The following is a 26,788-nucleotide window of genomic DNA, read 5'->3' on the forward strand; positions in this document are numbered from 1 at the left end:
GATTCACTGACACGTAGGCTAGATTCTGTTAACTGCAGACAAATTCTCCTCCATTAAGTTCAATATAGGACTTTTCCTTTCTGTTAACTATCTCTGTGTGTAGTTTAGGATGATCTTTGTGACACCGATGTATGTTTTGTAAGGGTGTAGTTATTTTATGACCACATTGACGTATATGATTTGTTTAGGCGTAGTACTAATCTGCGTGCAAGCACAAAAGAAAAGCTGCTGTTTCATGTGTCAAGAATGTTGAGGTGTGTTAATGTTGAAAAATTTTAAAAACCTGATTATATTTGTAATATTGGCTTTTACAGGTTGACCTAACTGGGCTTAAATTGCATCACATTACCACATGTTCAGTACTTTAAAACTTTTTAATACAGATACCATCTGCTGTTCCCATGCACGCTACTTGTTGTCTCCTGTTGGGAAATGCTTGCAGTAAGCATTTATTCCATACATTTCTCAAGTGATGATGCTTTAATCACTTATGGTACAACAGTACATATTGCCTTCACTAGAAACAGTGTGCTGATGTGTTTTTCATTGTGCCTTCAGGAAATATAAGAAAATTGTCTTGGATAACTAATTGCTCAAAGTAGCTGATGAACTTTTAAAGCGCACTTTGGTCACTTCGTATTTTGCTCAGATACTCAATTCAATAAATTCTGATTTTTCATGCATTTCACACATGAAATTGAAATAATTATTGAATCGCACACTTGCACTGCATTTTGAAACATTAACTGCTGAACAATATTTCATGTCTGCTTTAAGCACTTTATCAGCTGAGTGGTGCAGGTTTGAGGTACTTGCACAACTAAGCACACTAATCACTTGCTGGCTAGTTTAAGTTCCAGCAGGCAGAGTGTGTGACCCTAGGATACGCGAAACGGATCCATGGAAACCATGTTAACACACTGAAAAATTAATTTCTGCCAGCTTTAGGACTGAGCAGTAGCAGAGCTGAACTGAGCATGGTCATGCTTCACACTCCTGGAGCATAAGTACTCTGAATCGAGTCAAAACTGGCACTGTCTGTACATGTTCAGAGTCTACTCTGTGTTGGCTAGATTGCTTTTGGAGTCTTTAATTGAATGAATGTTGAGGGTTCGAATGGTATTTTACATTTTCTAATATTTCTACACTATAATTATGTGAGGTGTTTAAAATCTGTTGGACTCTATTTAGGTTCGCATGGTCATTGAATACAATTCAGTGCAGTTTCCTCTGCTCTGGACTTCGTATAGAAATGGAAAATTGTCTCATTTTTGTTTGCGGCTGGACAGATGCCTTTGCTGCATTGGTTAATTTGCTCTGAGTAACTTGAGTTTGTTTTTGCAAAAGTGTGTGTTTCTGTTTCTAACTTTGTCCAGAGTGTGTTGAAGAGGTAAAGTGTATCAATAGCAGTCACTCTTTACTCCAGCATCACACTCTCAAACCATTTCACTGCGAGTTACACTGTGTATGACCGTGTACGTGACAAATAAACCAGACTTGAAACTTGAATGCGTGTTCTTCCACTTGCACAGACATTACGCTGATGTGTACAAGGGCACTCCCTTTTTTAAAAGTGAAAACAGGAAATGATTTTCACCAAACAATTTGATCTTTAAAGGAGCAATAAGTAGCACTAAGAAATAGCAAACAGTATTGATGAAAGTGATTTATTACTTCTTCTATAAAGTGCAGTTCATCACTCATCCCAGTTTATGCTCCACAGAGCGGGTCCCGGGCATGGAGCCGGCCAGGTTTTAAAAGAGATTCTATAAATCTGCTAGGTGTCGGCAGGTGGCATTTTCATAATATGAAGAAGGATCATTTGGAAAAATGACTTATTGTTCCTTTAAACAATTTAATTTGTTTCTGGGGTTGAATTTAATGAACTTGAAGTTGAAAAAAGCTATGCTATACAGTAAAGTTGTTGGAGGAATATATTTGGTGTTGTATTGCTGAATTTTCATGGTATCAAAAGTTGAAATGGGGAAGACTTCTCTCTGTACAGTTCTTTCAAATGAGCATGTCATCATCACAAAGTAATTGCACTTATTTAAATATGTATGTCTTTAAATTAGTACATAATAAAAGTGTTTTTTAAAGCAATTCTGCTAATTATTTTCTTCTTGTGTTGCTCATGAGTTTTAAAATCAGTACTGTTAGTCTGAAATCAGGGTAACTGATAGTGAATTAACCTCCCAGTGCTCGCCGTGCTCAGCAAGGGACATGCACAGTTTTGTCTAAACGGGTCCGGCTCTCTGAAAACTAGTAATAATTTTAAAAACCAGTCAAAACTTTTTCTAGAAACAAGCTGCTCTGGTTTGTTTAGTTGGTCAGTCTATTAAAGCAGTGCTTCTATATGGGGTGAGTTTGCTTTAGTTTGTAGGACTTAACAGTGCTGCCATCTTTGAGGGGACTTGTGACTTCACTGGGGAAAAAAGTTGTCATCACAGAGGTATTACTAAGCCCGGTATGTTCACACCATGTGTAATGTACACGTTCTCTAAACCCTGCAGATGCGGGCATGGCCTTGGAATGAGCGTTTTGCATGTACGGTTGTATTTATTTTATGTTATCTGGGTGCTTAGTAATGGGTCTCGGGACCACTGAGGATCTCATCATGGCTGTTGTGGCATGAAGTTTAGCTTTCTGCTGATCCCAGAGGATTTGGTTATTGAGGTACGTTGGCTAGATCAAAGGCTTAAGAGGCTCCTCTGCTGAACTTGTAAAGGGCAGCAGTGTTTGCATGTGTTACTGTTTTTACTGTAGAACCAAGACCTCCACGTTCTGAGTACGTTAAAGGGGGTGCGGATCTCCTGGTATGTGGTGGTGCCCTTTTAATGGGTCTGGTACGGAGTGAGTTAAGGGAGTGTCAAAGCCCTGTTGCGTGTAATTCCAGAGGGCTCAGCGATTTATGTACCATAAGCTTGTCTGACCGTTCCTGAGCCTCCATTCTCACCTGACTTACTCCGCCCAGGAACCAGGCCTCGTCATTAGAACTATATGACTAGAACGACCCGAGGCAGCCCTGAGAGTGCCATCTCTGTGTGTGTGTGTGTGTGTGTGTGTGTGTGTGTGTGTGCTGAAAGTGATGTGTTGTGCATCTTCATGCAGTGTGGGAGGGAAGCATTGTTGCCGTGGATGAACACGCTTTTACGCATCGCTTTTACCTCCAAAAGGAAGTGGCCTCCCACACTTTGCGTGTTCCTTTGTTAGTAGTCCATGTGAGAGATAATTATTTTTATTTTTTCTTTCTGTCTTTGGTCTCCTGAGACATTAATCCCCGGGGAGTCCTTTCTTTTCTAAGTCACAGTGGTGAGTCAGTTTGCTTCTTGTGAACAGCTGCTAACATTAGTCTCACATTACTGGCATCATTTCCCTCTCCCCAAGCGCTGGCCTGGAGCAAGCTGAGCTGATCAAGTGCCTTTTGAACTCCGCTTTCTGAGATCAGACAAAGCTGACCCACGATCAGCAGCTACTTTTCACTGCAGTGGGTGAGGCAACACCCAGATGATGGTGATGAGGCCTTAGGCCGTGTCCTGTGACCTTGCATGCACCTGATGGCGCTCGTCTTTGCTGTAACTCAGCCCAGCTGTTCTCCTGACTCATGAAAAACCTTAGCAGTGAGTGAAGAATCATAAAGAAAGCCTTGGCCTGTGTTGGCGTGTGAGCCAATCCGACCGCTTGAACGCTGAACTTTTGCTGTATTAGGATGTATTACTGGATTAGCAGTAGGAGTTATAACAATATAGTCTGTGCAGGTGTGAATTTTCAATCACTGTGCAGTGTAGCAGATTGTGTGTCAGGCAGGGAAAATGGAAAAACAAAACCACCTTTTAATAAGGATGTTTAATGGCTTCATTTATTCACTGCTGGCTGTAAGGAGTTACAGGACTCATGGGAATACAGATGAAAGACGTCCACAGCACAGCTCCTTGAGGACAGAGATCATTTTTTTGACTAAAACTATTTTTGTCGGGACTTTTATTAGTTTAGGCCCGTCGGTCCCCCTATTCCTCGACTTTCATGGGTCGGCAAGGGAGGTAGACACAATCTCAGCGAAGATGATGCATAATGTCTATGGGTAGTGACACAGAGCGGTCTGTCTGTCTGCCTGGTGGCAAGCAGAGGAAGACCCTTATTGTCTTTGCAGGAAGTCTAAGGCCACTGGCAAGCAGACTCCAGTTTAGCTTCTAACCTTCTCTGTCCTGTCTCCGTATGTTCAAGGGGTTCTGTGTATGAAGAGCGGCCATTCTTTGCCTTCCGATTCACTTTAGTTCCTCAGAGGTGCTAGAACTAAACGGAGAAGAACTTTTCTTAAAAAGATGCAGTTTTAGGGGAAAGGGTCCTCTGTTTCGCCTTACGTAAGCCATTGTAGTTCTCCTCAGCTGATGCGACTTGGCCGTCTGCCATCTTTCTTTAAGATATCAGCCCTGTAATTACTGTAATCCCCTTTGTCTGAGAACAAAGGATCAAGATTATACCTTCAAGCCTGTCTGCACATGGAGCTGAAGCAGCCCATTGTGTAGGCACAAGGAATTCCTTTGATAGGTGTGAGTGGATGTTTGCAGTAAAAGATAGGAAAGGCTCGTCAGAGGTCTGGTTCAAGCACACAATGCCGATCATGAATTAACCTCTAGATGGCAGTGGTGCAGATGTAATTATATGCCTATGGTGTAAGTAAATGGGCAGTGACCTGGTACTTTACATTTGTATTTGGTGCACCATGTTCATACATTTAACAGGACCATAAGTACTTGGACTAATAAACCTAATTATTAAATAAAACTTTCATGTTAAGCCTTTGAAGTTGATTAGGCCTGCTCTCTGGAGCCTGAGATGCGTAGACAGCCCCAGACACTCTGCCAAGTGACCATTCTTATTTCAAGGTCTTTTTGTCTTTCTTCCTGCTGGAGAGTGAAGTACATGCTCAGTGGCATCCAGGTTGCGCGATGGACAACCAAGAACATTCATCTAATCAGCTCTGTAGCGTGTTGCAAGTCCGTGCCCAGGACATTTGAGGCATTTGGTTAGCGGTTGCATCACTAAAGACATTCTGAAGAATGGCAGTGCTTCAGTTTTGTGTGGTTTTTTTGGTCTTTTTTCATGGGTGGGGGTGTTGCTGCATTGTGACTGCACAACTAAGGCCACAACACATTGACAACTAAGGCCACAACACAGCTTGTATACCTCTGTATAAGCATGTATGTCTGTGAAAGGCTGTATGTTTCGCCTAAAATCTAAAGGGCTGGTGTACAGAGCCCAAACAAACAACAAGCTCTAGGTCCACTTGTTTGTACTGGAGGATTTTTAATTTTGTTTTGTCACCTTTTTTTTTCTGAAGTGGGTTCCAAAAATCACACCATGATCTGACTTGAAATGCAGGTGATGCATGCATGTTATGGTGATGGAGATCTCGTCACTGACCCCATGTTGAGGAAAGCTATCTTTTGAGTAACTGTCAGATGTGGTATCTGTCTTATGTCATGGTCTCCTATCTAATGGAAGAATCATTGATTGTTTTTGTTGTATTTGTTGACTTTTGGACAGAAGTAGGCATGTACCATTTTTAAAGTTGTTACTTTGTCATAAACAAAAAATATAACTTTACCTACATCACTCAATTTATTCAAATGTAGGTTAGTCTGAGTGGCCCAATGGCTGAATCCAGGAGTAGTAGAAGGAAGCAATCACTACTTTTAAGTTTAACCAACATGTTTTAAAATGTTTTGGTCAAATCTGATACATTTTATTTTAATGTTTTGCAGTTGGCTTTGCTTGGAATGGACATTTTGTCAGCCTTGGTGACAAGATTGCAAGATCGTTTTCGGACCCAAACTGGAACAGGTAAGATTTTGTTTGTTTTGCAGTGCTGTTGTGGAAATATCTCCCCCATGTTCTAAAACTTAGTTTGTTCATTTAATGTGTTTATTTTCATTTTTTTTAAATGAAGCCTTGTGTGTCTTAGTCCTAGTCATATGAAGACATGTAATGGACGTTTAGTGCCTTATTCGTGATTGACGTTTTCCACTGAATTGATTATTTTATGCTTTGCTTTCTCTGCTTCCAGTTTTACCTAGCTTGATTGATCGGTTAGGCGACGCCAAAGATCAGGTGAGGGACCAGGATCAGACACTGCTGTTGAAGATCATGGACCAGGCTGCTAACCCTCAGGTAACATTATGCTGCCATATGCATCATACATGAAGGATGACCTACACTTGGAAAGGTGGGAAAACAAGCCCCAATGTGCATTTTCATTGACCTACAAAGGCAGTTATGTAGGTGCCTGATGTAGATCAGGATTATGGCCCAGTGCATAGACTTTTACCAAATATGATTTTTCTGGTAGGTGCCATAGTTTGTTTGTAATTTTGAACCCGATTATGTACTCAGCTAGAGGAGGTATGTGGTAAAAATTTAAGTTGCTGAGCAAATTTAACAAAGCATGTTTTTAACTAATGTGTGTTACCAAGGGTTTTAAAGCCTTGACAAGTGGCGAAATGGCCAGTGGCAGAGTTGGCACATGATCGTTTTCACGTAAATGGCAGGACTGTCACATTTCTCTCAGCTTTGCTCTTTATATGACTTCTTGAAATGCGTCTCTACTCACTTTAGGAAGAAAGATGCTGAATAATAACAAATGAATTATACAAGTTTCTCTTCATTGAAAATGGAGGAATGTCGCCGGAGATTCCTTAGTTAATGACCAATATCCCATGCATGCAACCCCTTGTTCTTGCAGTATGTGTGGGACAGAATGCTGGGGGGATTCAAGCACAAAAACAACAGGACCAGGGAAGGAGTCTGCCTTTGTCTCATCGCAACACTGAACACGTACGTTCTGCTGTCTCGGCAAAATCAATAATTGATTTCAGGTACAACTCGTCCCCATCATGCTGGATGGACCAGCTTTTATAAAGTTCAAACAATGCAGTCTATGTCCTCATGGGCTTTTTTCAGTCTTTGTATGGGAAAGTGGACTTCTGTCTTGTAGCCATTTATTGCGTTATTATAGCATTATTATAGCAAAAATATTAGTAGATTGTGTGGTCACTGCTCAGTGCAAATGTTACTACTGAAGAACACTTTTCTGTGAGACATGATGCCACTTCTTTACTGAAGGATCAACACTTTATCTTCCATGATGTGCTAAATCTGTTCCCCTCTTATGTCTCTTCAGATATGGTGCCCATGGCCTGACCCTAAGCAAAATCGTACCACATATATGTAATCTACTGGGAGACCCCACTAGCCAGGTATGACTTTTCTTATCTTGAACATCTCCTTGTATAATTAACTGGGACTTGAACAGTCCCTGTTTTAAAATGAATAAATGTCTTTGAACCAAGGTGCCCTCTGATGGTGGTTTTAATGTCCTCATAAATTTCTTTTGAACTTGTCAATCTGTTTGCGTTATCCTTTTTGAACCAGGTCAGGGACAGTGCCATGAACTGCCTTGTGGAAATTTATAGACATGTTGGAGAAAGGGTTAGGGTGGACCTCAGCAAAAAAGGGTTGCCACAGTCGAGGTGAGTGAAACCTTTCGTTCTGTGCACACATCTCTTTAACAGTTATTTTGTTTGGTCATTTTGTTCTCTCATTCATTTGCGCTATGTGCTTTTTTGCTGAAAACTCAGCAATGGGATGCACAAAGTAAGACAAAGGTTAACCAGCATAGGTTGAGTTTGCATCTGAGCAAGGTATATTGGGCCAATCAGGACCACGCGCAAATTTTTAAAGACTTATTTATTTAGTTTTGCGCCAGGGTCCAGTTTTTTCATTTCACTATAGCGTGCCACTTTTGACTTGACACTGTTGTTGATGGAACGTTCTCATTAATGATTTGGTGCTGCAATTAAATGCCGCAACACAGTGTAGCAGTAGACATATACTGCTTTTAGCCATGTGCGATTTTAGTGATGGAATACTTAATTTCACCACACTCAACAAACAGTGTATGTCAGATGACACATGTGCAGCTACTTGAAATATAAGCAAGAGAATGCAAAATGAACGATGAGCCGCCCCCCCCCCTTTACAGCAACATGTCATTTGTGTGCCTTTTGTGTACTTTCGCTCATATCTCACCAGGAGCTCGTAACGAACACTGCGCTTTTCAAAGTGGCAACTTCAGCTTTTATTGGGACAGCTGGAGGCTAAACAATCTCTGGGGAAGTGTCAGTAGTTCAGTCTCTTGTCCTTGGGCACTGCGTGAGGGGGGCGTTGTGTACTCTCTTTTCCGTACACCATCAGTGTGATTAGATTAGTGCCTCTCCTGGTCTGTTTCGACAGATTACTAGAGCATATCTAGTCGGAGCATAGCTGCTTTGAGAAGCCTTGTGGTGCCGTTTCGAATAGTATCTTTTGACCCCATGTTAAAGTTTCAAATAGATACTGACCAATAGGAATCTGGTAATAACCGTTGGGAACTGGGGTCAGCCTGAAGAAAGAGCTTGTGTTTGTTAGGTCAGGGCATTTTTGATTTGTAAAGCCATGAACCATGCCTTGTTTTCCAACTTGTTACACTTTTTCTTGAGTATTTAAAATTTACCGTTTCAGTAGTTTTCCCCCATATATTTGCACACCAGAATACATTTGGACAAATTAACTACTAAAAGGTGAAATGCTGGAATATTAAAATAGTATTGCCATTATGCAGGTTTTGTTCTTTAACACTTCTTGATTTCTAGTTGGAGGTTTTGGTGATTTTAAAACATAAACTTAATCTAATAACCAACAAACTTGTTCCAGCATTCCGTGTGTTTTTTGGTAGATACAAATTGATGGTTACCTTTTCTTCTTCCTGATGAAATCTGCTATACTTTGATTTTGAGATCTCTAAATATTGTATAGCAGTAAAAAAGCATGTGGAACTGCTCCCAAGTTATTCATGCTAGCTAACTTTAGCTTAACTGAAGAGAGATGAGCGATTGCATTAGCAGCATTATAGCGTTCTGTGTTGACCTTCTAATTCCCTGTTGCACACACCAGAGAGGGTTTAACTCCAGCAGTGCGTGCTTTTTCCTGCTAGCCTTGCTGTTGGTAACAGCCTGTCACAGTGGCAGCACTGCTGCTTCAAGTTCCTGCTGCGTTGCCAAGGGAGGCTGATGCTTCATAAGACGTTTTGTGGACCCACAGGTAGTTTGCGAAGGTTTCGATGGGCAAAAAGAAATGCTTTACAGCGTGTTGGGGTTTAGTAACCGAATGGTCCTGGTGTGTAATTTGCATTTAGAGTAAAAGCACCAGGTGACGCAAAATGAGTAACTTGAAAGAGAAGAGAAGCCCTCACACCTGTTTTCTTCAGATCCTGAGTTGCATGCGCTGGTTTTTTGTCGCTTGTAGCTGACTACTGAACAGCTTGGTAGGGCCAAATGATAAATGCAGAGTTAATCCTACCAGAGTAGCTATGCAGATGTGTCTTGCAGGGGCACATAGCAATAGAAGGTAGAGGAACATGGCTGTTCCCTCCCACTTTTATTTAAAAAAGGGTGATTTATTCAGAGGCTTGGAACAAATGGAGGCCATCATTTATTAACAAATGTATATTTAACATTCACTTTTCAAATAGTATTTTCTTTAACAATATTTTTGATTGGGTGGACAGCTTGACTAGGTTCCATCACTAAATTCCATGTCCTCGTTCTGTGACAGCACCATATTTCTGCATAAGGTACACGCTGTATATCGCGTCGTTCAGCTTTGCGTATTTTATGCCGTTCTTCTATCCTTACTATCTCTCTGCCGTCCTTTTGTGAGAAGAGGCATGGGAGGATCCAATTACGCAGCTTTAGATAATTTACCCTCAAAATTGTATTTTTGTGTACGCAGGAATAGTGTTATCATAGCCCCAGTTATCGGGCTAACGTGGCTATAGGTGAAAAATGTTGCCTTCGTATGGCCAATCAAACTTAAACTTGTGGAAATGAATTCTTGGTGAAATGGGTGCTGTTAAGGACTCTAATCGTTAGTCTTTAATTGTAATTGTTGATTGTTAATCAGAAATTATCATTAATATATTGTTGCTGATTTTTAAGCCTACCATAAGCAATTTTGTGGGTTATAGCAGAATATAAGCTTGGTATAAAGAACATGATCTGAACGAATTTCAGAATTTCACTTCCGTCAAATGTCTCATGTAGGAAAATTCCCTTTCTGCTGTCTGACCCTTCTAATAATTTAAAACCATCTTTACACAGTAGATCAAAGATGTTTTCCATCCAGCTTTGCAGCAGAACATGAAGAAAAGCTCAGAGTTTTAGAAGGACTGACATGTCCTGCTCTCATGTTCACTAGAAAATATGTCTGACTCACCCAGGCAGGCAGGACTTGCTGTGCATCAGCCTTGTTCTAAGGGCATGGAATGGCAGGAATGCTTTAGAACGCATCAGAGGAAGAAACAACCTACTTTCTAGGGTGCACACAGTCAAGGGTATGCTGTAATGTACAGATGCACGTAGGTTCTGTATTGGCTGTTGCGCGTCTTGTTTAGATTGGGACATTTTCCTTCAGGCATGCCACTGTTTGAATTGATTTTTTCAAAGGTTTTGGGGGAAGAAAGTCTTGTGTGCCAGTTAATATTTTTCCACCAGGACTTCTGGGCTTCAGCAAACCTTGGGCTGATTCTTACTAGATTCTTACAACTGCCCATCTTGTCCATTGTTTTGCATGTAATGTTTTTCTTTTTCTTTTTTTTTCCACTTCTACAAGTTGTATAACCAATGAAATGGCAAATACTTGTTTTTTGTTCTTTGGTCAACGAGGTAACACATAGGAGCTTTTGTACTATACATAGAAAGCAAATGGACAGTCTTCTAGACTGTTTTCGTATGTTTCTGCAATAAGCCTGTGCCGTAGTCCATTTCTCCCTTTCTTTGACACGACAGTGAAGTATTTTCAAAAATGTGTCCTTTTTGGGTTGGATTCTTTCCTCTGTGCACCATTTCATAATTGAAGAGTGAGGAATTATTGTATGTAAACGACTCTTTTTTTTTTATTTGTTGTTGCTTTGCAGGTTGAATGTAATTTTCAGCAAATTTGATGAAGTCCAAAGATCTGGGAACATGATCCTCTCTTCATGCTCAGGTAAGCTAGTCGGGAGGGACTCGACAATTCCTGGCTTTCTGTCAACATTCTTGACTGCATTAAACCACGAATTTAGATTTTTAGTTCCATATGGCTTGTGTCTGAAGGGGTTTCAGGCTGAAAGCATTATTTTAGCAATGTAGTGTTGAAGCATGTGTTGATTCTGAAAGCTAAAAAGTACCTATAATTTCCAGTCGAGAGGAAGATAATCACAGTGTATCTTAATGTCAGACAGGCTTCTCTCTCTCTCTCTCTCTCTCTGTATCACTTTCTTTCTCTCTCACACTCACACACCTTCTCACACTATCGTGCCCTTTCTCTTTCACATTTTAGTGCTGCCACTGTTTCCAGGATCCAAGGTCCTTCTACTTTCCTACAGGGGTGCGCGTGTGTGTGCATGTGTGCGTGCTCGTTCACTCGTCTCCGCCGTGTGCCGTGGCTATGGGCCTGCTCTGGAGGCTGGCATGCAAGAGATCAGCAGTCATGAAGTCAATATGTGGCAGTATAATGGTGACATTAACAAGCAAACCATGTTTATAAAAGTTTGCTTCTTAATTTCATGTCACTTGTGCATCTTGCCCCTTTAATTTGAAAAGGATAGCTGAATGATTCGTATCTTTGGCTGTCGGGCAATAGGCTATAAAGCTGTTGATCAGAAGCTTATGGCAGTATTTATTAGACCTCATCACTGCCTTTATTATAGAATATGACCAGCCTAAGCCTATTGCCTGGCAGCATAGGTGCTCAACCTGTGCCAAGCCCCGCTGCTCCACACTCACACTTCTTTGCTGTGAAGATAAATAGCTGGAAGTACTAAGCACTCCACTGTAATGAGCGACTTCCAGTAGAGCCGCTCTGTTTGCATCTCTTGTGTCTCCGTTGCCCAGAGACCAGTTTTGTGTCACAGTCCCTGTGGAGGATCTTCGTTCTCTTGTTTTGCCAAGCGAGCCTAAACCTGAAGCGCACACCGCTTCCAGACCACGATAAATGCAAGACGTGCATGTTTACTGAAGTGCTGTTGCAAAACTCCCTGCCTTATTTTTACATGCAAAGCTATGGTTTTAGCTTTACAAGTTGTGAAAAAAAGTTCAGTGATTTTATATAGAAGCATGTGTGTTTCAATTGCAGGTACGGAGGCATTATATACACCCTGCACCTCTAAGTCTGCTGTCCTAGTGTGGGGCATCTGCACATCTTGTGCCCTGTAAAGGAGTGAGTGGTGGTCTACTCACCGACGCGGTCTATATCTGCCCCCTCCAGCACTGTGATTTAAAGGACAGGCGAACGCACATGGAGAGCAGACCTTTTTGTTTAATTACTGTTTACGTGAAATTCATTCTGGCACACGTATCGGTGGCTCCAGCCTTTAGTTGGAGTGTGGTGGCTTTTGTCTTGGGTGCAGTCACAAGACTAGGACAGTAGGAAGGAAGGTGGGTGGGTGGGGGAGGGGGGAGTGGAAATAGAGAGTGAGGGAAAGAGAAAGTCTCTCTCTCTCTCTCTCTCTCTCTCTCTCTCTCTCTCTCTCTCTCGTTTCGTTATGACAAAAGGGGAAGGTAAGGATTTGAACCGAACACGCTCTTTAATTATCCGGGACAAAATGCGCGGCGTCAGGGCTCATGTTTTTAATGTTTGATGCCCGTGTTCTTGGGCTGTGTGTGCGGGAGACTGGAAGGTTATGTGTATGTCATGAAGTCAGTGTTGAGATGCTCTCTGGATTTTTATTGAAGGTATGCTGTGGCCTGCATTATTTCACATGGAGGAATGGCAAGTCCTGCTAAGAGACGCGTCTCCGCCGCCTGCTTTTCTTTGCCGTTGTTCTTTCGCTCGTTTTTCAGTCTGAGCTTTTATCCTGCTCCGATTTGTGTAGCTTTTGAGAAACACTCCTGGCCGGCTCTTCTTGTTCAGTCCATGACACTCGGACGTGCTGAAGTGCTGATTTCCTTGATTGTTAATGGGCCTTTTAGCTTATTTGTCCAAGTGCTAGTTTTATATTTATCTTGCTCTAAACTCGAATCGTCCGTTTTATGAGACCAACTAAACTGAAATATAAAGCAGAAAGCTGCTCTCACTGCAGGTTGTAAAACATTATCAAATTTCTTTATGCCGCGTTCTCTGCTGGAGGTGCTTCACTTCCCACGGTGCTGAGTAACGGTCCACTGCGGCCTGAGTTAACGGGGACGCGTCTGTCAGCCCTAAGGAATTTGCCCCTCAGTGACCCCATATGACGCGCTAGCATTTTCGGGATGGTGACGGGCGGTCAGCGGCGGCCAGGCGAGAAGGAGGAGCCGTTTGCTGCCGTCGTTGCTGAGGAGCCAGCGTCCTGGTCAGAGCTGGGCGACCGGTCATTTGGTTTGCTTTATCTGGCTCTGTCCTTTGGCTGGTACTGTGCAACTGTACATCCAGAGATGTACCACAGGAACTGGAAACATGGATGGTTTTTCAGGTATGTGCATGCATTCTTTCCTTGTTCATGCCAGTGTTCTGGTTGCACTGGCAAACGGTGAGGGCACATAACCCCCCACAACGGTGTGTGAAGGGGGCACATCACAGCTGTAGTGCATCCGTTTCAGGCAGAGCTCCAGTGCAGATAAGATTACAATACAGGGTGGCTAATCTGACCTAAAAATGATGGCACTGTTTTCTAGGCTTTTAGAATGCTTTTATAATGAATTGCTCCCGTCCTCTTGGCTACCAAGCCGATAAAAAGACCAGAGGACACTGACCAAAATGGCAGATTGTGAGCAATGTTCTCAGCTAAGGTTGGATAACAGAGATGTGAGATAACGAGTCTGTTTTTGAGCCGTGTCTTTTAATCAGCATTTAATTCTTTTATTTCTGTAATGTGTGAATTCAAGTTCTGGCCAGCCCAGAGTTGTGAGAGCCTGCTTGCTCCTTTTGTTTCTTCATGTTTTGACCCATACACCCTTTTTAACACTTGCCATGTTGGCTTCAAAGTCCAGACACACCTCATTCCAACCTACTGCATTCACATTCCTACTGCTGGTTTTAGCAGCTAGCATCCATTCTGTGACCCGCGCGGGTTTAGAACGGGTTGATTAAAGGGACCGTTGCCGTCCGACTCTGCTGCTCTTCCTGGTTACCTTCCAGCTGACGGGAGGTGGCTGCCCTTATTCTCTTCCACTTAGCTCAGAACCGTATGGCTGGAAATGCAGTTTAGATTGCACTGAATTGTATCGACACCTAATTATCACCGATTGTTAAGGGGCTGGAAACGTTAGACCATATAATGTCTGACAGCTGTTTTGGACCCAACTTGTATTTTGTCTTGATCAAAAAACAAAGCTTTACCAACTTTTAAAAAATATCAAAATGTTCTGGTAATAGCCTCGGTGGGATTGATATGACCTTTCTTACTGGAAAAGTCCTGGGTATCAGGAGTGTGTTTCAGATCACTCATTTCAACACGGGCATCCTTCTGGAACTCAGGATGCCTTTCACTGACAGGTGGCAGGCCCAGCTGGTGCACACGGTGTTATGAACACCCCCTCAGTCCTTTCTGACTTTGCTTCTAGTGTTGTTTCCTGTTTCACCCTTGTTTATTCTTTGGCCTGAATTCATTTTATAAATAATCTGCACAATCTCAAATGTTGTAAGATTGCTCAGGATTTTCATTGTATAGGGTTTATTGGAAGACTCTTCAGTAACCCGGATTAAAAACCTGTTCTTGACGGGGAGCTGAAAGCTTATGAATTTTTCTAAAGCCCTTTAAAACTGAAATCCTTCAGACTGTTCATCGCTACAGTGCAGGGTTCGTTCATCGCTACAGTGCAGAATGCTGCACTAACTGACACTACCCCTTGCAACAGTGGGAATTGAACAAGCACAGATCGCACATGTCTTTTGTGTTCACTGTAGGGTGCACGTGGAGAGAGCGTATTGTCATAGCTCAGGTGAAGTTGAGGTCTTAGCGCAAATAACAGACATTTCACTAACGGTGGGAGTGGTGAGTTATGGGCACGTTATCTGGGTTCTTGAGGCCTAATAAATGCATCTCTGCTCTGCTGAAATATTTTCGTGTCAATTTTCAATGTAGTTGTGTGGTGCTGTGGCTGTATCTTACTCTGTTGTATGTTGGAAAAAGATGTGTCTAAATTATATAGGTGCAGCTAAATTTGGTGATCTCTGCATATTTATATTTATATACTTAAAGAATGTTTCTGAGACTTGGTAAGATACCTTTTGAATTGTTCAGAGAATAAGTAAATATTACATCAAAATGGGAGCCATCATCATCTCCTCTTAAGTAGAAATGCAGGGTAATAAAAAGGGTTTAAAAAAAAAATCCCCGAACAGGGCTCAGCGGATTTGAAAGATGGCATACAAAGAAGGTTCAGAATGGAGTGATGAAGGGATCAACGAGGTTGCGGTTATGCTGAGACTCAGAAAAGGATGACTACATGCAGAAGCATTGTCAGGCAACCTGATGGAGAGCTACCAAGAGCTAGAAGTGGGCTACTCTGTATAGATATCCAAGTCTGTATAGCCGATATCCGACATGGATGTCGGACGTCTGTACAAAGTAAGATACCACTCAAAAAAGCACGATATTGTCCACAAAAATCTTCAAAGTTTACATATTTGTAATAAAAGGATCGTTTCACTTGCGCTGAAGGGGTCACTTTCTTTGTGCTGCATGCCTTTCGTTTGTTGGGTGAGAACAACTGAATGATTCTGAATGTTGTGCTCCTAATATTTGTGCTGATGTGTTTATGGGAGGCACTGTATGTGTGGGATTGCAGGATAACCCTATCTCCTGGCTTCTTCCTGTTTTGGCTAATGTCTCTTCCCTTCGTCCTTCCTTGCCTGCTGTAACGGGACCAGGATGTATGCATAGGGGATGTAGATTTCTAACCAAGTGAAAATGGAAATGCTTTATCTTGCATCATTTCACTGCAGAATATTTTCTGTATATGCATCATTGCATGCACAAAGTAAGACTTTGTGCTTTCACCTCTCTTACCAGTAGTAGGTGGCATGCATGTGCATAGCATATCTTCATGGACAACTAATGCCATTTGTAATCAATTCCTACCATTTATTTTCTGTATACAATGCCTTTGATGCAGGAAAAAGAATCACTTATGTTTGGTTTGGCCTTGTGATAAAACGTACTCTAACATTTTGTTTTCTTTAGATCCTGCTATGAAGAGCAGAGGTCATGACAGAGGCTTAGACTGTGGTAATCAAAAAAACCATGTCAGCAAGACAACTGGTGCCGATTTAGTAATCATCGTGTGGCTTGCACCATCGTCTGTTTCTTAATGGCCAGTGTAACGCACAGAGAGCAGTTTGATTGGATCTCATCCTAGGGATCCCAGTGGTAGTCTGTTTCCCTTCAGTGACTTCTCACGTTAATCAGCCTAAAGCTTGTCACCCGTTGATCAATGGCTGATTTGGTCAGAATGCTAAATACTTTGTGATGTTTGATCTTTTTAAGGTGTCTCATCAAAATGACCTTTGGTGTGGAAAATTGGATTCTGTCATTAAATTCCACGCACATACATCATCTCGGCCTTTAATATATCGCCTTGCCCGTTTCAGACTAGGTTTACTCAGTTCACATGGATCACTTAATTTGTTCATTTAGAAGCTAATTTTAAGAACTGTCTAAATATGACAAGTCAGTAGCGACCTGGTCTTCATGTTGTTTATAGAATGTTCTACTTCAGCAGAGCTATTACAAACACAGTCTGGTCACATGTTTAGCAGTGTTTCTCTTTGGAGTAGTCAGTAACGAGTGACCGTTGCGGCCCTCTCCTTCAGATGTTGATCTAGCAGTCAGGAAGCTTTGCCACTCCCAGCGGCTTCTGGAGCTTGGCCACAGAGCACAGATCAGGTGGACATGCAAATAAGGGTGACCTCAGAGCCTCGGGGTTGATACTGGGCAGGAGTGGGATGTCCCTACGGCTTTTGTCACTGTGTGTTCACGAGCCTACCCCAGTCTTACCGCACCTGGAGAGCTGGGATTGTTTGTTATTGACGACTTGCCTCATCACAGCCCTCTCGCAGTATTTAGTTTGACTAGCGCACGCGCACGACCGCAGACTGGAGAGGAGGGGAGATCTTTTGTCGGTGATGTCAAGCTAGAGCAGGGAGAGAGCCTGACTGAAAGCATGCTACGGAAGTTGGTGTGCAGAAAGCTCTGTGCCTGTAAGATGCTCTCCTCGCACCCTTCTCTCACGCCTTGGTTTTGGCTAATGTCATAGTTTGCTGCTCTTTGTGAAATGGCTCCTGGTGTCGGAACAGTTTTGTACTCGAGTGCTTTGATGTTGGTGGTCAGCTGAATATTTTATTTTATGAGAATCCAGATTGCTTTTAACATTTTAGGGTTGTTGTTTTTTTTTTTTAAACTACAGAACTAATTTCTCCTCTGGCTAAACCGCAGCTTGTCTGTAAATGGTGAACGGTGTTTTTAGCACCACGCTGATTAGCTGTTGTCTGTTCTCCGCAGATAAGAACTTTGATGATGAGGACTCTGTGGACGGTGGCCGGTCCTCGTCTTCCTCTTCCTCCAAGGGCTTCTCCAGCAGCAGCAGGCGAGGGGGGAACGTGGGCTCCATGAGACGCCCCAGCTCTGCTTCCGGGCCCCGGGCTCCAGGTAGGCCTCGCACCCTCTCGCTCGCCACAGCCTTGGCTGAACGGTCGTCTAGGGCTTGGAGTTACGGTCATGAGCCACTATGGTTTTGTGCGAGTTAATCCATCTGTTTGTGCAGTGGGTGATGCTTAAAAGATTCCTTAGTTCAGCATTCAGAGTGCAGTTGTACTTCCCTGGATTTGCGTTGAGGATATTTTGGGCTAGACATGAAGGGTTTGGTCAGAGGTCAGAATAAATAGGTGGTTTCTGACAAAAGAAAATGTCATCCAGTGTGAGCAGTGGTTAGGGGGGACCACCGTTTCTCTTCTGAACTGTGTGAACTTCCTGTTATGTCTATTGCCCATTATACCTCTTAGGAATGAAATTTTTAATCAAATCTGAAGTTTTAATTCTAGGTTCAAATTGAGCCGTAGAAAATATAAATAGACGTCAAGTGGAGCACTTGGCATGGTTCACTGTGGGAACAACTTAGTCCAAGCAACTCTCCAACAGGGAAGGAGGGGACCAGTGCAGGGGCTGTGGATGAGGAGGACTTCATCAAGGCTTTTGAAGATGTCCCTGCTGTGCAGGTATGGTTTGTGCAAATCGTTTTTTTTTTTTGTTTGTTTGTTTGTTTTTTCTCTCTTTTTATTGTTCTTGTTGTTTGTGGTGGACAGATCTACTCCAGTAGGGATTTGGAAGACTCCATGACTAAGATTCGCGAGGTGTTGCTGGACGACAAACACGACTGGGAGCACAGAGTAGCTGCAGTAAGTGATGCTGTCTGACGCACTTTGTTCTGCAGGTCTTGGCAGAGACACTTTTTAGGCGTGTCTGTGTTTGGGAGTGTTGCCGATGTTCCTTTTGTACTACAGATAAAGTTGTTGGCAGCAAAGTGTTTTGTTTCATTTTTCGCTAGCTGAAGAAGGTGCGATCGCTGATCCTGGCTGGAGCTGTGGAACACGAGGGTTTCCTTCAACAGCTCAGACTTATGGAAGCTGCCTTCAAGCAGTCTGCAAAGGACCTGCGGTCTCAGGTGGTCCGGGAGGCATGCGTCACCCTTGGGTACGAAGCCCAGCCTTACCAGTCAGGATTTGACACCTTGCAGTGTTTTTACTGATATTTTATTACCTTGAGCAATATGATAAAAAAAAAAGAATAAATCTTGAAGTTTTTGATATCTGAAGAAAAATAAGCCCATGTTGGATTCAGAAACGGTCATTTTTCAAAAATTGCTGTCAGCAGCTCTCATCTTCTGTAATGCATTCCATCATTTCTGTTCCTGTGCTTTTAAAAGTTTTGTCATATCAGACAAGTTTAATATTGAGACTTGTGTTGGGTCTCAAATTTATGAATTGCTGTGACGGCACATGTTCCGATGCAGGTCTGTAATTAATTTTAATCTTAATGTATTTCTAATGAGGTGAGACTGAACTGAGCAAAACGCAGAGTAGATTTACATTTAAAAGAGCGGTAGGGTAATGGATATGTAAACATGCTTCATGTTTTACTGCCATCCAAATGTCTGCCTGATGCATTTTAACGCAAACCTATACTCAGCCCACTTCTATTTATTTATTTATTTATTTTTCCTTTCGCTCTCCTGGACTGTTGATGGGCTCACCGGTGAGCCCCTGGACTGTTGATGGGCTCACCGGTGAGCCCCTGGACTGTTGATGGGCTCACCGGTGAGCTGTCTCTGTGCTACCTCAGGCACCTGTCCTCAGTGTTGGGTAACAGATTTGACCATGGAGCAGAGACCGTCATGCCCACATTGCTCAATCTCGTGCCCAACAGCGCGAAGATCATGGCCACGTCAGGAGTGGCTGCCATCCGTCTCATCTTACGGGTGAGTGAGTTCAAGTTCAAGTTCGGTTTATTCGTCACATACATAGTCATACACAGTATAACACGCAGTGAAATGGTGGATAACGCGCAGTGAAATGGTGGATAACGCGCAGTGAAATGGTGGATAACGCGCAGTGAAATGGTGGTGGACAGGTTGTGGTTTTTAAAGGTTTATGAAGAACCTCGCTTCAGAATAGTTGATGGTTTATGGTTTTTATTTTATCAGATTTTTCTCCTATCAGTCTTGGGTAAATTGCTAAACAGATTGCTAAACAGAGAAGCGCATTTTCAGGACAATCCAATATACTGTATGTTAAAAAATGTCCCATGAAGGATATGCCAACAGTTAATATTAGAAAACTCAGTTTAGTGAAATTACACTGTTTAATTCAGCACTTCTATGACAGGATAAAAGTAATAATATATTAAATTTATAGATGATGATAATTGCATGATCACTATTTCACACATGAATCATATTGAAAGTGAATACAAAGATCCCATAGATTTTCATATAAATAAATTTCAATTTAAAAAGCCCAAGATCATAAATGAGCCATAGTCAGATGGAAATATCGGGGGGGGTACCCCTTTGCCATGCAGCAGAACCTAAACAAAGAACTACAACCACGACCGTAAACCATTCCTGGTTCACCACCGGTGAGCGCCCTGCACCTCTGGGCTGATGGAGCTCTTTGTTCTTGTCTGCAGTGCACACACTATTCACGTCTCATCCCCATCATCACCAGTAACTGCACATCCAAGTCGGTGGCTGTTCGCAGGTGAGCCAGATGTACTTGTACATTCAGTAAAACATTTTCAGAATTAACCGATCTCTTCTGTTCAACATAGCTACTGGCTGTGGGGGGCTTTTTTTGGGTATATTTTTAAAAATGTAAAACCTTTCTTCTTCAGGCGCTGTTATGAATTTTTAGACTTGTTGCTACAAGAATGGCAGACAAATACATTAGAGAGGTGAGTTCAGAAAGACAATTAATTGTATAAATTATCCACATTGAGGCATTTAAGTTTTATTCAGGTTCTGCTCCAAGTGGCTGAAAACCCATCTGCTTCCTGTGTCTGTAGGTAACGTGCACCTTCATGTGTTTCTCACATGAGCCGCAGCTTATGTGACATTTAACTTTAGTCTGCGTTGCTTGTCTCGTCTTGGCTGAACGGGCGACTGATTATTCTTTTCGTGGGGTTTAATTGATGAGCCCGGAGTGAGTAGCGACCGTGCACCCATGCTGTTGCCATGGCGATGTTCCCCAGAACTCCTTTTATAAGGAGCGCCAGGCTCCACCTCTCTCCTTTCCCTTGGGACTGCCCTTGCTGTTTACTGGGAGTTGGGGATGGTGTGGTGCTGGAGCCAAGGGGTTTTTCAAAGACTTCGGGTTCCTGCTTGTTGATTTTTAAAAAAAATAAAAATAAATAAAATTAACTGTGGGATAGTGAGCAGACGCTGCCGTCAGCGGCGGTTGGCAGTGGCTTTGAGGCACACTTGACCATGTTTCCGTACTATCCCAGGCATATCGCCGTCCTCACCGAGACCATCAAGAAGGGGATCCATGATGCGGACTCAGAGGCCAGGTCCATAGCCAGAAAGTAAGTTTGAAAACCCAAAATAATTTTGTTGCATGTTAGAATTGTTAGTTAAGAGAAGTTCATTGGGCTGTTTCATTTCTTTTTTTGCTTAAAAAGCCATTTTTGAACGTGCACCTGCATTTCAGTATCGGTGAGCCACGAAGTTTGATGTTGACGCGCTGTGTGCAGGTGTTACTGGGGATTCCACGGTCACTACAGCCGAGAGGCGGAGCACCTGTTCCAGGCGCTGGAGTCGAGCTATCAGAAGGCTCTCCAGTCTCACCTGAAGAGTTCTGACAGTATAGTGTCGCTGCCTCAGTCCGATCGCTCCTCTTCCAGCTCACAGGAGAGCCTCAAGTGAGACGCACGCGCACGCGCACGCTCCCCGTAGCGCTCCGTGGAGATCGACGGGTGCATAGGCGGTGCATTCTTTGCGTGTTTGACATTAGGCTGGAGATGATGTTACTGTCCCCCCCTGACGCTTTTGCTGACAAGGACCCTTAATTAACTTGCTATTGCTGAAGTATACTGAACACAGCTTCAATCTTTTTAAAACGTAATTTTTCACTTTGATGCATCAGGGGGCCATTAGAGTGGCACTAATCTCTGTTTGCTCTTGCGTAATAGATTTGTCAGCCTCAGCAAAGGGAACGTGTGTCATGATTGATTGGTGTGTTTTCCAGTTTAATGATCCTTCGCTGAATATTAGGCAATGATCTCATCTCCACCATCCCAGCAGTTGCCTTATCTGTTTAGAGAGAGTGAGATCATTGATTTGCCCGCGTCATCCCTCGAATGCCGGTGTGACTGCTCTAGCGTTCTCACCCCCGGCTCTTCTCCAGAAGCAACTAAATTGGAGCACTAATCTCCATCACCATGACGGCTCTTTCCAAAACTAGTGAGCACGTTTGTCCCCAAACGCATGCAAAGCGGATATTGGTTTGGCCTCGTGTTTCCTTGATAGTTGATTATTGCAGATATTTTGGGAATTGTTGGCTCACATCACCGGTCTTTGGTTGAGAGGAGTCCTGCGTGGTTTTAGCAAGATTTCAGCTTTCAACACAAACTAGCGACTGCGTTGCCAGCGTCTGACTTCTGCTCCTTTTCCAGTTGAATCATTTGTGTCTCGTTGCCACAGCAGCCGTTTTTTGTTTGTTTGTTTGCGTTAACGTGTCCGTAAACGCCCCTCACGCTGCTGCGGGAAAGGCTCTCCGCTCCTCGTCTGTGCCGTCGGACTCCTTGTCCGCTCTCCCTCTCCCGGTGGTTTTGTGACTGAGTAAATCGTGGACATTTATCTGTGAGAAACGACTACGTTTAGACGCCTTTACGCAGCAAAGGTGGCTCAGCGGTTGCTTCAGTGGCAGTAGAGGTTCAGCCCAGGGCCTTCGCACCGAGTAGATGGAACCAGCTGCAACGTAGGAAAACGGTGCATTCAAGTTTTGCAAAGTAGGCTTGTCTTATGGCACAGAGTCGATGTCTGTCTCCCAGAGACCTTCACATTTCAATAAACAAACTAATTATTTGGGGGCATTTCCCTTGGTGCTGTTTTCATACAAATCTTTGAGGTTTTAGTTTAGCCAACACATTTTTGGTCTCTCTCTGTGGTGTGGTGGCTTATTTTAAAAAAGATTTTCTGGATGTGTGTCACCATGCTCATATTGATGTGTTGCCTGTGATGACGGCACAAAACGTAGCACGTCTTATGCATAATCTTGTCAGCTTTGAGTATAACGACTTCCTAGATTCATATATAATATGAGGAGATGATGAGCATATGAGTTTATGAAAAATAAATCGGTGGTAGGCTTGCATGTTAGGAGTCAATACTGGTGAAAAACGTTGTTGGCTTAATCAATTACAATAGGATAGCCAACAGCAAACATAACATCTTAAATTCTCACTATCCAGGTTGGCCAAGTTGCTTTTAAATTGCAACTGGAGAAAGATGGATTGTCGTAACATTTGAAGTGTTCTGTGCTGGCACCAGTATGCCATCTCCCGCTGCAGTGGTGCATGCTCAGAGACCACTTTGATACTACAGGGTGAGGTGGTTGGAGCTGTTGAGCTGTGACGGCTTTACGTCTTCAGGCTGGAGCGACTGACCTGTTTCTCTTGTTTCCGTAGTCGGCCCTTGTCGGTGAAGAGCGTCGTGGGAAGCGGCATGGCCAGAAGTAAGCACCTCGTGTTTAGCTGTTCATGCACATACCGTGCCATTTCTCTAAAAGTTTTGTCCGCAGGTTTTTGCAGGCGTCTGACTGGCCTCCTCTGTCTCTGCACCTCAGGTAAGGTGGTGAGTTCCAGAGCACCTTCAACCCCCGGCTCCCTCCAGCGCTCACGCAGCGACGTCGACGTGAACGCCGCCGCGAGCGCCAAGTCTCGCATGGCCTCTGTGCCCTCCCCTTCCCCGTTTGGCTCCGCCTCCGCCCTGCCCCCAGGGTCCTACGCCTCACTGGGTAAACCCTCCTGCACGCAGCACTCGGCTCTCGCCTCCAGGCACCCAGACGTCGCCCAGTCCCCATCTTTTTTTTTTTTTGTTTGTTTCCTCCACTCTCGTCCTTAATTAGGCGATTTTTAAATGAAAGACCCATAAAAACCACTGGCTTTTATGGCCCTGGCAGCCCATTAATGAATCTGATGGCCACCACAGATGCCATTAGGCTGTGCTCTGATGAGGAACAAATAAGTCACTGATGACTTGTGACTCGTCAGCCATGGTTTATGGCATTTTTATTATAAAAGTGAGGTCCTTGTCGCCGTGTCTGGTGGTCTTGGCGGAAGCCCGCCCCAAAAGTTTAGTTGACTTGTGAGCAGCTATTAATGGATTCCTGTGAATTCATTTTTGATGTCATTTGTAACAAACGTTGCAAAACTCGGAGTCTTGTCTTAGTGTCACTGCATTCGTAGCTACTCCGGCCGTTGCGTCGGTTAGTACGTTTCTTGTCTTGTCCTGTGGTGCTTTAATCCATGACAGGATACACAATCCTGCTTCCCTTCCTTACTTGCAGTTACAAACAGTTACCCCCCCCCCCACTTCCATGCAAATCCTGCCTCACACTCTACCTCCAGCCTAACTACCTCTAATCTCTGCCTCCTTTACCTCTCCTCCTCTTCACCCCACACTCCCCGCTTTTATTTTTGCCCCAAAGATGGTGCAGCTGGTAAAACCGAGGGTAAGATTTGTGTGTGTATTCGTGTGTATATGTGTATTGGTCTCAGCTCGGTCCTTTCCGAGGGCTGCAGACAGGGCTGTTCTTGTTGTCTTTCTTGTATGTTAACGGCAACTTGCGTGGTGGCCCTCCTTTTGCATGACTTGTTTGCATGATCTACCTAAATCTCCAACTCCACCCTCTTACAGAGACATAGCAGTGACTTTTAAAGGGTTAGTACCATTATGACCAGTTTTATCATGAGTAAGTACTGTTATTCCACATTTGCACCACATGCGCATCTTTTAAAGCTTACTTTTTTGCCCAAAGCATTTTAGTGTATTTTTATGGAATGGCCTTCATTGTCCATGTGCACTATGCGTAATTGCAGGGATAATTCGAGTGAGAAGGGCTTTTTTATTTTATTTTATTTTTAATTTAAAAAAAAAAAAGGTTCCCCCATGCAGTAATTCCTCATCCTTTCACAGGGCACTTGTGAGTTGATGCCATTACATGACGTGAAAGATAAAACATTTTAACATACAAAAGTCAGTGCTTTGTTTAGAATTTTTAACTACTTTTTATCACACTAGTAAAACACTTATGCAAATGCACGATTTCCAACATGACAAGGTGGTATTTTTTCTAAGCATGTCACCCACACTCCTATGGTTTCAGCGCAAACAACTTGAGAATCCTTTGTTTCTTGAGTGTTAATGACTCCCTTCTCCTGCTTTTTAAATGTCTGTCAAATAGATTACAGCCCTTTGTTCTCCATATTTTTGCTCTTCTGGTCCTCTTCTGTTCTTGTGCTCCATCTGCGTTTTTCTAACGCTGTGTTGGTCTGCCCATGTGATGCACAGGTCGTGTGAGGACAAGACGGCAGAGCTCTGGCAGTGCCGTGGGAGGTGCCACCACCGTGACGGACAGCCGTGGCCGGAGCAGAGCTAAAGTGGTCTCTCAGTCTCAGCGTAAGTGCATCCTCTCCGCAAACACATCTCCCAAGCAGCGACGGCAGACCGCATCGCTTATCCACAGGCCACCGTCACAAATATGTAGGAGGCACCATCTTCATGTCCAGAAATAGGGGTGTAACAGTGCACAGACGTCATTGTTTGGTTCACACCATGGTTTGGGCGTTACGGTTTGGCACATGTTTGGTAAAATAAAGGGTAAAAAGCAAAAAGGCTAGGTTTCTTTTCATTCATTTCAAACGGGCAGTAGTAGAAGATGGGTCCACTTAGTGTCGTATAGTCCCCCTCAGGTAGTTAGTACAACCTGTAGTGAACATGTACTTTGACATGTCATAGGACATCCAAAAACAAAAGGCAATAGTCACAATTGGCTACAAAACTGAAAAGCATTTCTTATATCATAAAAGTACAAAATAAATAGATTAATAACTAAATTTACCTTGTATATTAGGAGGCATGTTTGTTCCAGGCTATATTTAAACATTCAAAGCTTATGCCCAACCCTCACAAAGAAAAGACCTTTGCTAATTTGCTTATAGACGGACAGAAGATGCCGTCAACTAGCATCCTGCCAACTGGCACCTTTACTAAGTAAATTTAAAAAATAAGAAAGTCTGAACATTATTTTCCGGATTAGTGTGGTTCAGTAGTTGGACTCCTGTGGTTTGTTTTATTTGTTTGTTTGTTTGTTTGTTTGTTTGTTTAATCCCTTCGCCAGCTCTGATCTTTGGCACATCTGGGTGATGTCAAAATGTGTGTTGGCTGATTTTGAACACACGGCCGATTTGAAAAAAGCAGGCGGACTTGTAGCTCCTGTGTGTCATTCGCACTTGCCATAGTGTGACTGACTCCGACAGACGCCAGTCCGCTTGAGCTAAGCTTAGCATGGCATGTTGTTAACTTGCTAATGGCTTCCAGTTTAAGGTTTCTGGGAGGAATTTGCACTTGTGAAATTTGCTTCTGCTTCACGTTCATCAGCCTTTGCACCTACGCTACTGCATATTACCCGTAAGACCGTGCGCACCGAACCGTAACAGATCGGGACACAAACACGTACCAGTACACCCCTACCAGCAAAGTTCTACGCCTGCAGTATGGCTCCTCCTACTGGTCAAATATATCCCCTCGCTGTTGGCTGTTTTCAGTAATCTCATAACACACTTTACGTGGAGAGTCTTTTTGTAACTGGCTACTTTTCACCTGTCCTACGGCTTGCCTGCATACACAAGGATCCAGATCAGCTAACCCCACTGGTGGTAAGCCCCCACGTTCACCCAAGCAAAGCTTCATCAGTGCCGCCTGAGCAGAACCCTGCATGAGCTCACCCAGTGCTTGTCTTTTTACATTGTGTAGCATGTGGAGTCCCAGTGTTTGTTCGGTTTCCCTTCATCGTGGTGGTTCCCTTATTACTGTTGATTATCACAATTCTTCCCCCCCTTCACGTTTTTTTAAGACTTATTTTTTTCCTGGGTTATTTATTTCATGCAAGTATTTTCATGGATCTGTGAACTGTATTTTGTGCTGAGATGTCATCTCCATACGGTGTTATAGGCGTTTTT

The 26,788-nt window shown here is 43.2% G+C and overlaps 1 protein-coding gene across 5 annotated transcripts in view; it reads left to right on the forward strand.

The window, feature by feature from the left end:
* clasp1a (cytoplasmic linker associated protein 1a) overlaps window positions 1–26,788 on the forward strand; it is a 55,845-nt gene that overhangs the window by 8,655 nt on the left and 20,402 nt on the right. For 2 of the 5 annotated variants that reach the window (XM_081720446.1, XM_081720447.1), the window contains exons 3-22: window positions 5,766–5,844; window positions 6,068–6,171; window positions 6,743–6,834; window positions 7,181–7,256; window positions 7,432–7,529; window positions 11,012–11,082; window positions 11,416–11,463; window positions 17,555–17,701; window positions 18,191–18,267; window positions 18,355–18,447; window positions 18,597–18,742; window positions 19,391–19,526; window positions 20,237–20,307; window positions 20,441–20,500; window positions 21,053–21,130; window positions 21,299–21,466; window positions 23,234–23,280; window positions 23,392–23,562; window positions 24,256–24,279; window positions 25,119–25,226. In XM_081720446.1, the coding sequence (XP_081576572.1) occupies window positions 5,766–5,844; window positions 6,068–6,171; window positions 6,743–6,834; window positions 7,181–7,256; window positions 7,432–7,529; window positions 11,012–11,082; window positions 11,416–11,463; window positions 17,555–17,701; window positions 18,191–18,267; window positions 18,355–18,447; window positions 18,597–18,742; window positions 19,391–19,526; window positions 20,237–20,307; window positions 20,441–20,500; window positions 21,053–21,130; window positions 21,299–21,466; window positions 23,234–23,280; window positions 23,392–23,562; window positions 24,256–24,279; window positions 25,119–25,226 (1,894 nt within the window). Of the gene's footprint in view, window positions 1–5,765; window positions 5,845–6,067; window positions 6,172–6,742; window positions 6,835–7,180; window positions 7,257–7,431; window positions 7,530–11,011; window positions 11,083–11,415; window positions 11,464–17,554; window positions 17,702–18,190; window positions 18,268–18,354; window positions 18,448–18,596; window positions 18,743–19,390; window positions 19,527–20,236; window positions 20,308–20,440; window positions 20,501–21,052; window positions 21,131–21,298; window positions 21,467–23,233; window positions 23,281–23,391; window positions 23,563–24,255; window positions 24,280–25,118; window positions 25,227–26,458; window positions 26,486–26,788 lie in introns of all 5 variants that reach the window. The other 3 variants (XM_081720445.1, XM_081720449.1, XM_081720448.1) reach the window with 3 other exon arrangements.

Source organism: Electrophorus electricus, chromosome 9, assembly GCF_041902795.1.
Source record: "Electrophorus electricus isolate QZ-2024a chromosome 9, ASM4190279v1, whole genome shotgun sequence".
In the NCBI taxonomy this organism is placed as follows: domain Eukaryota; kingdom Metazoa; phylum Chordata; class Actinopteri; order Gymnotiformes; family Gymnotidae; genus Electrophorus; species Electrophorus electricus.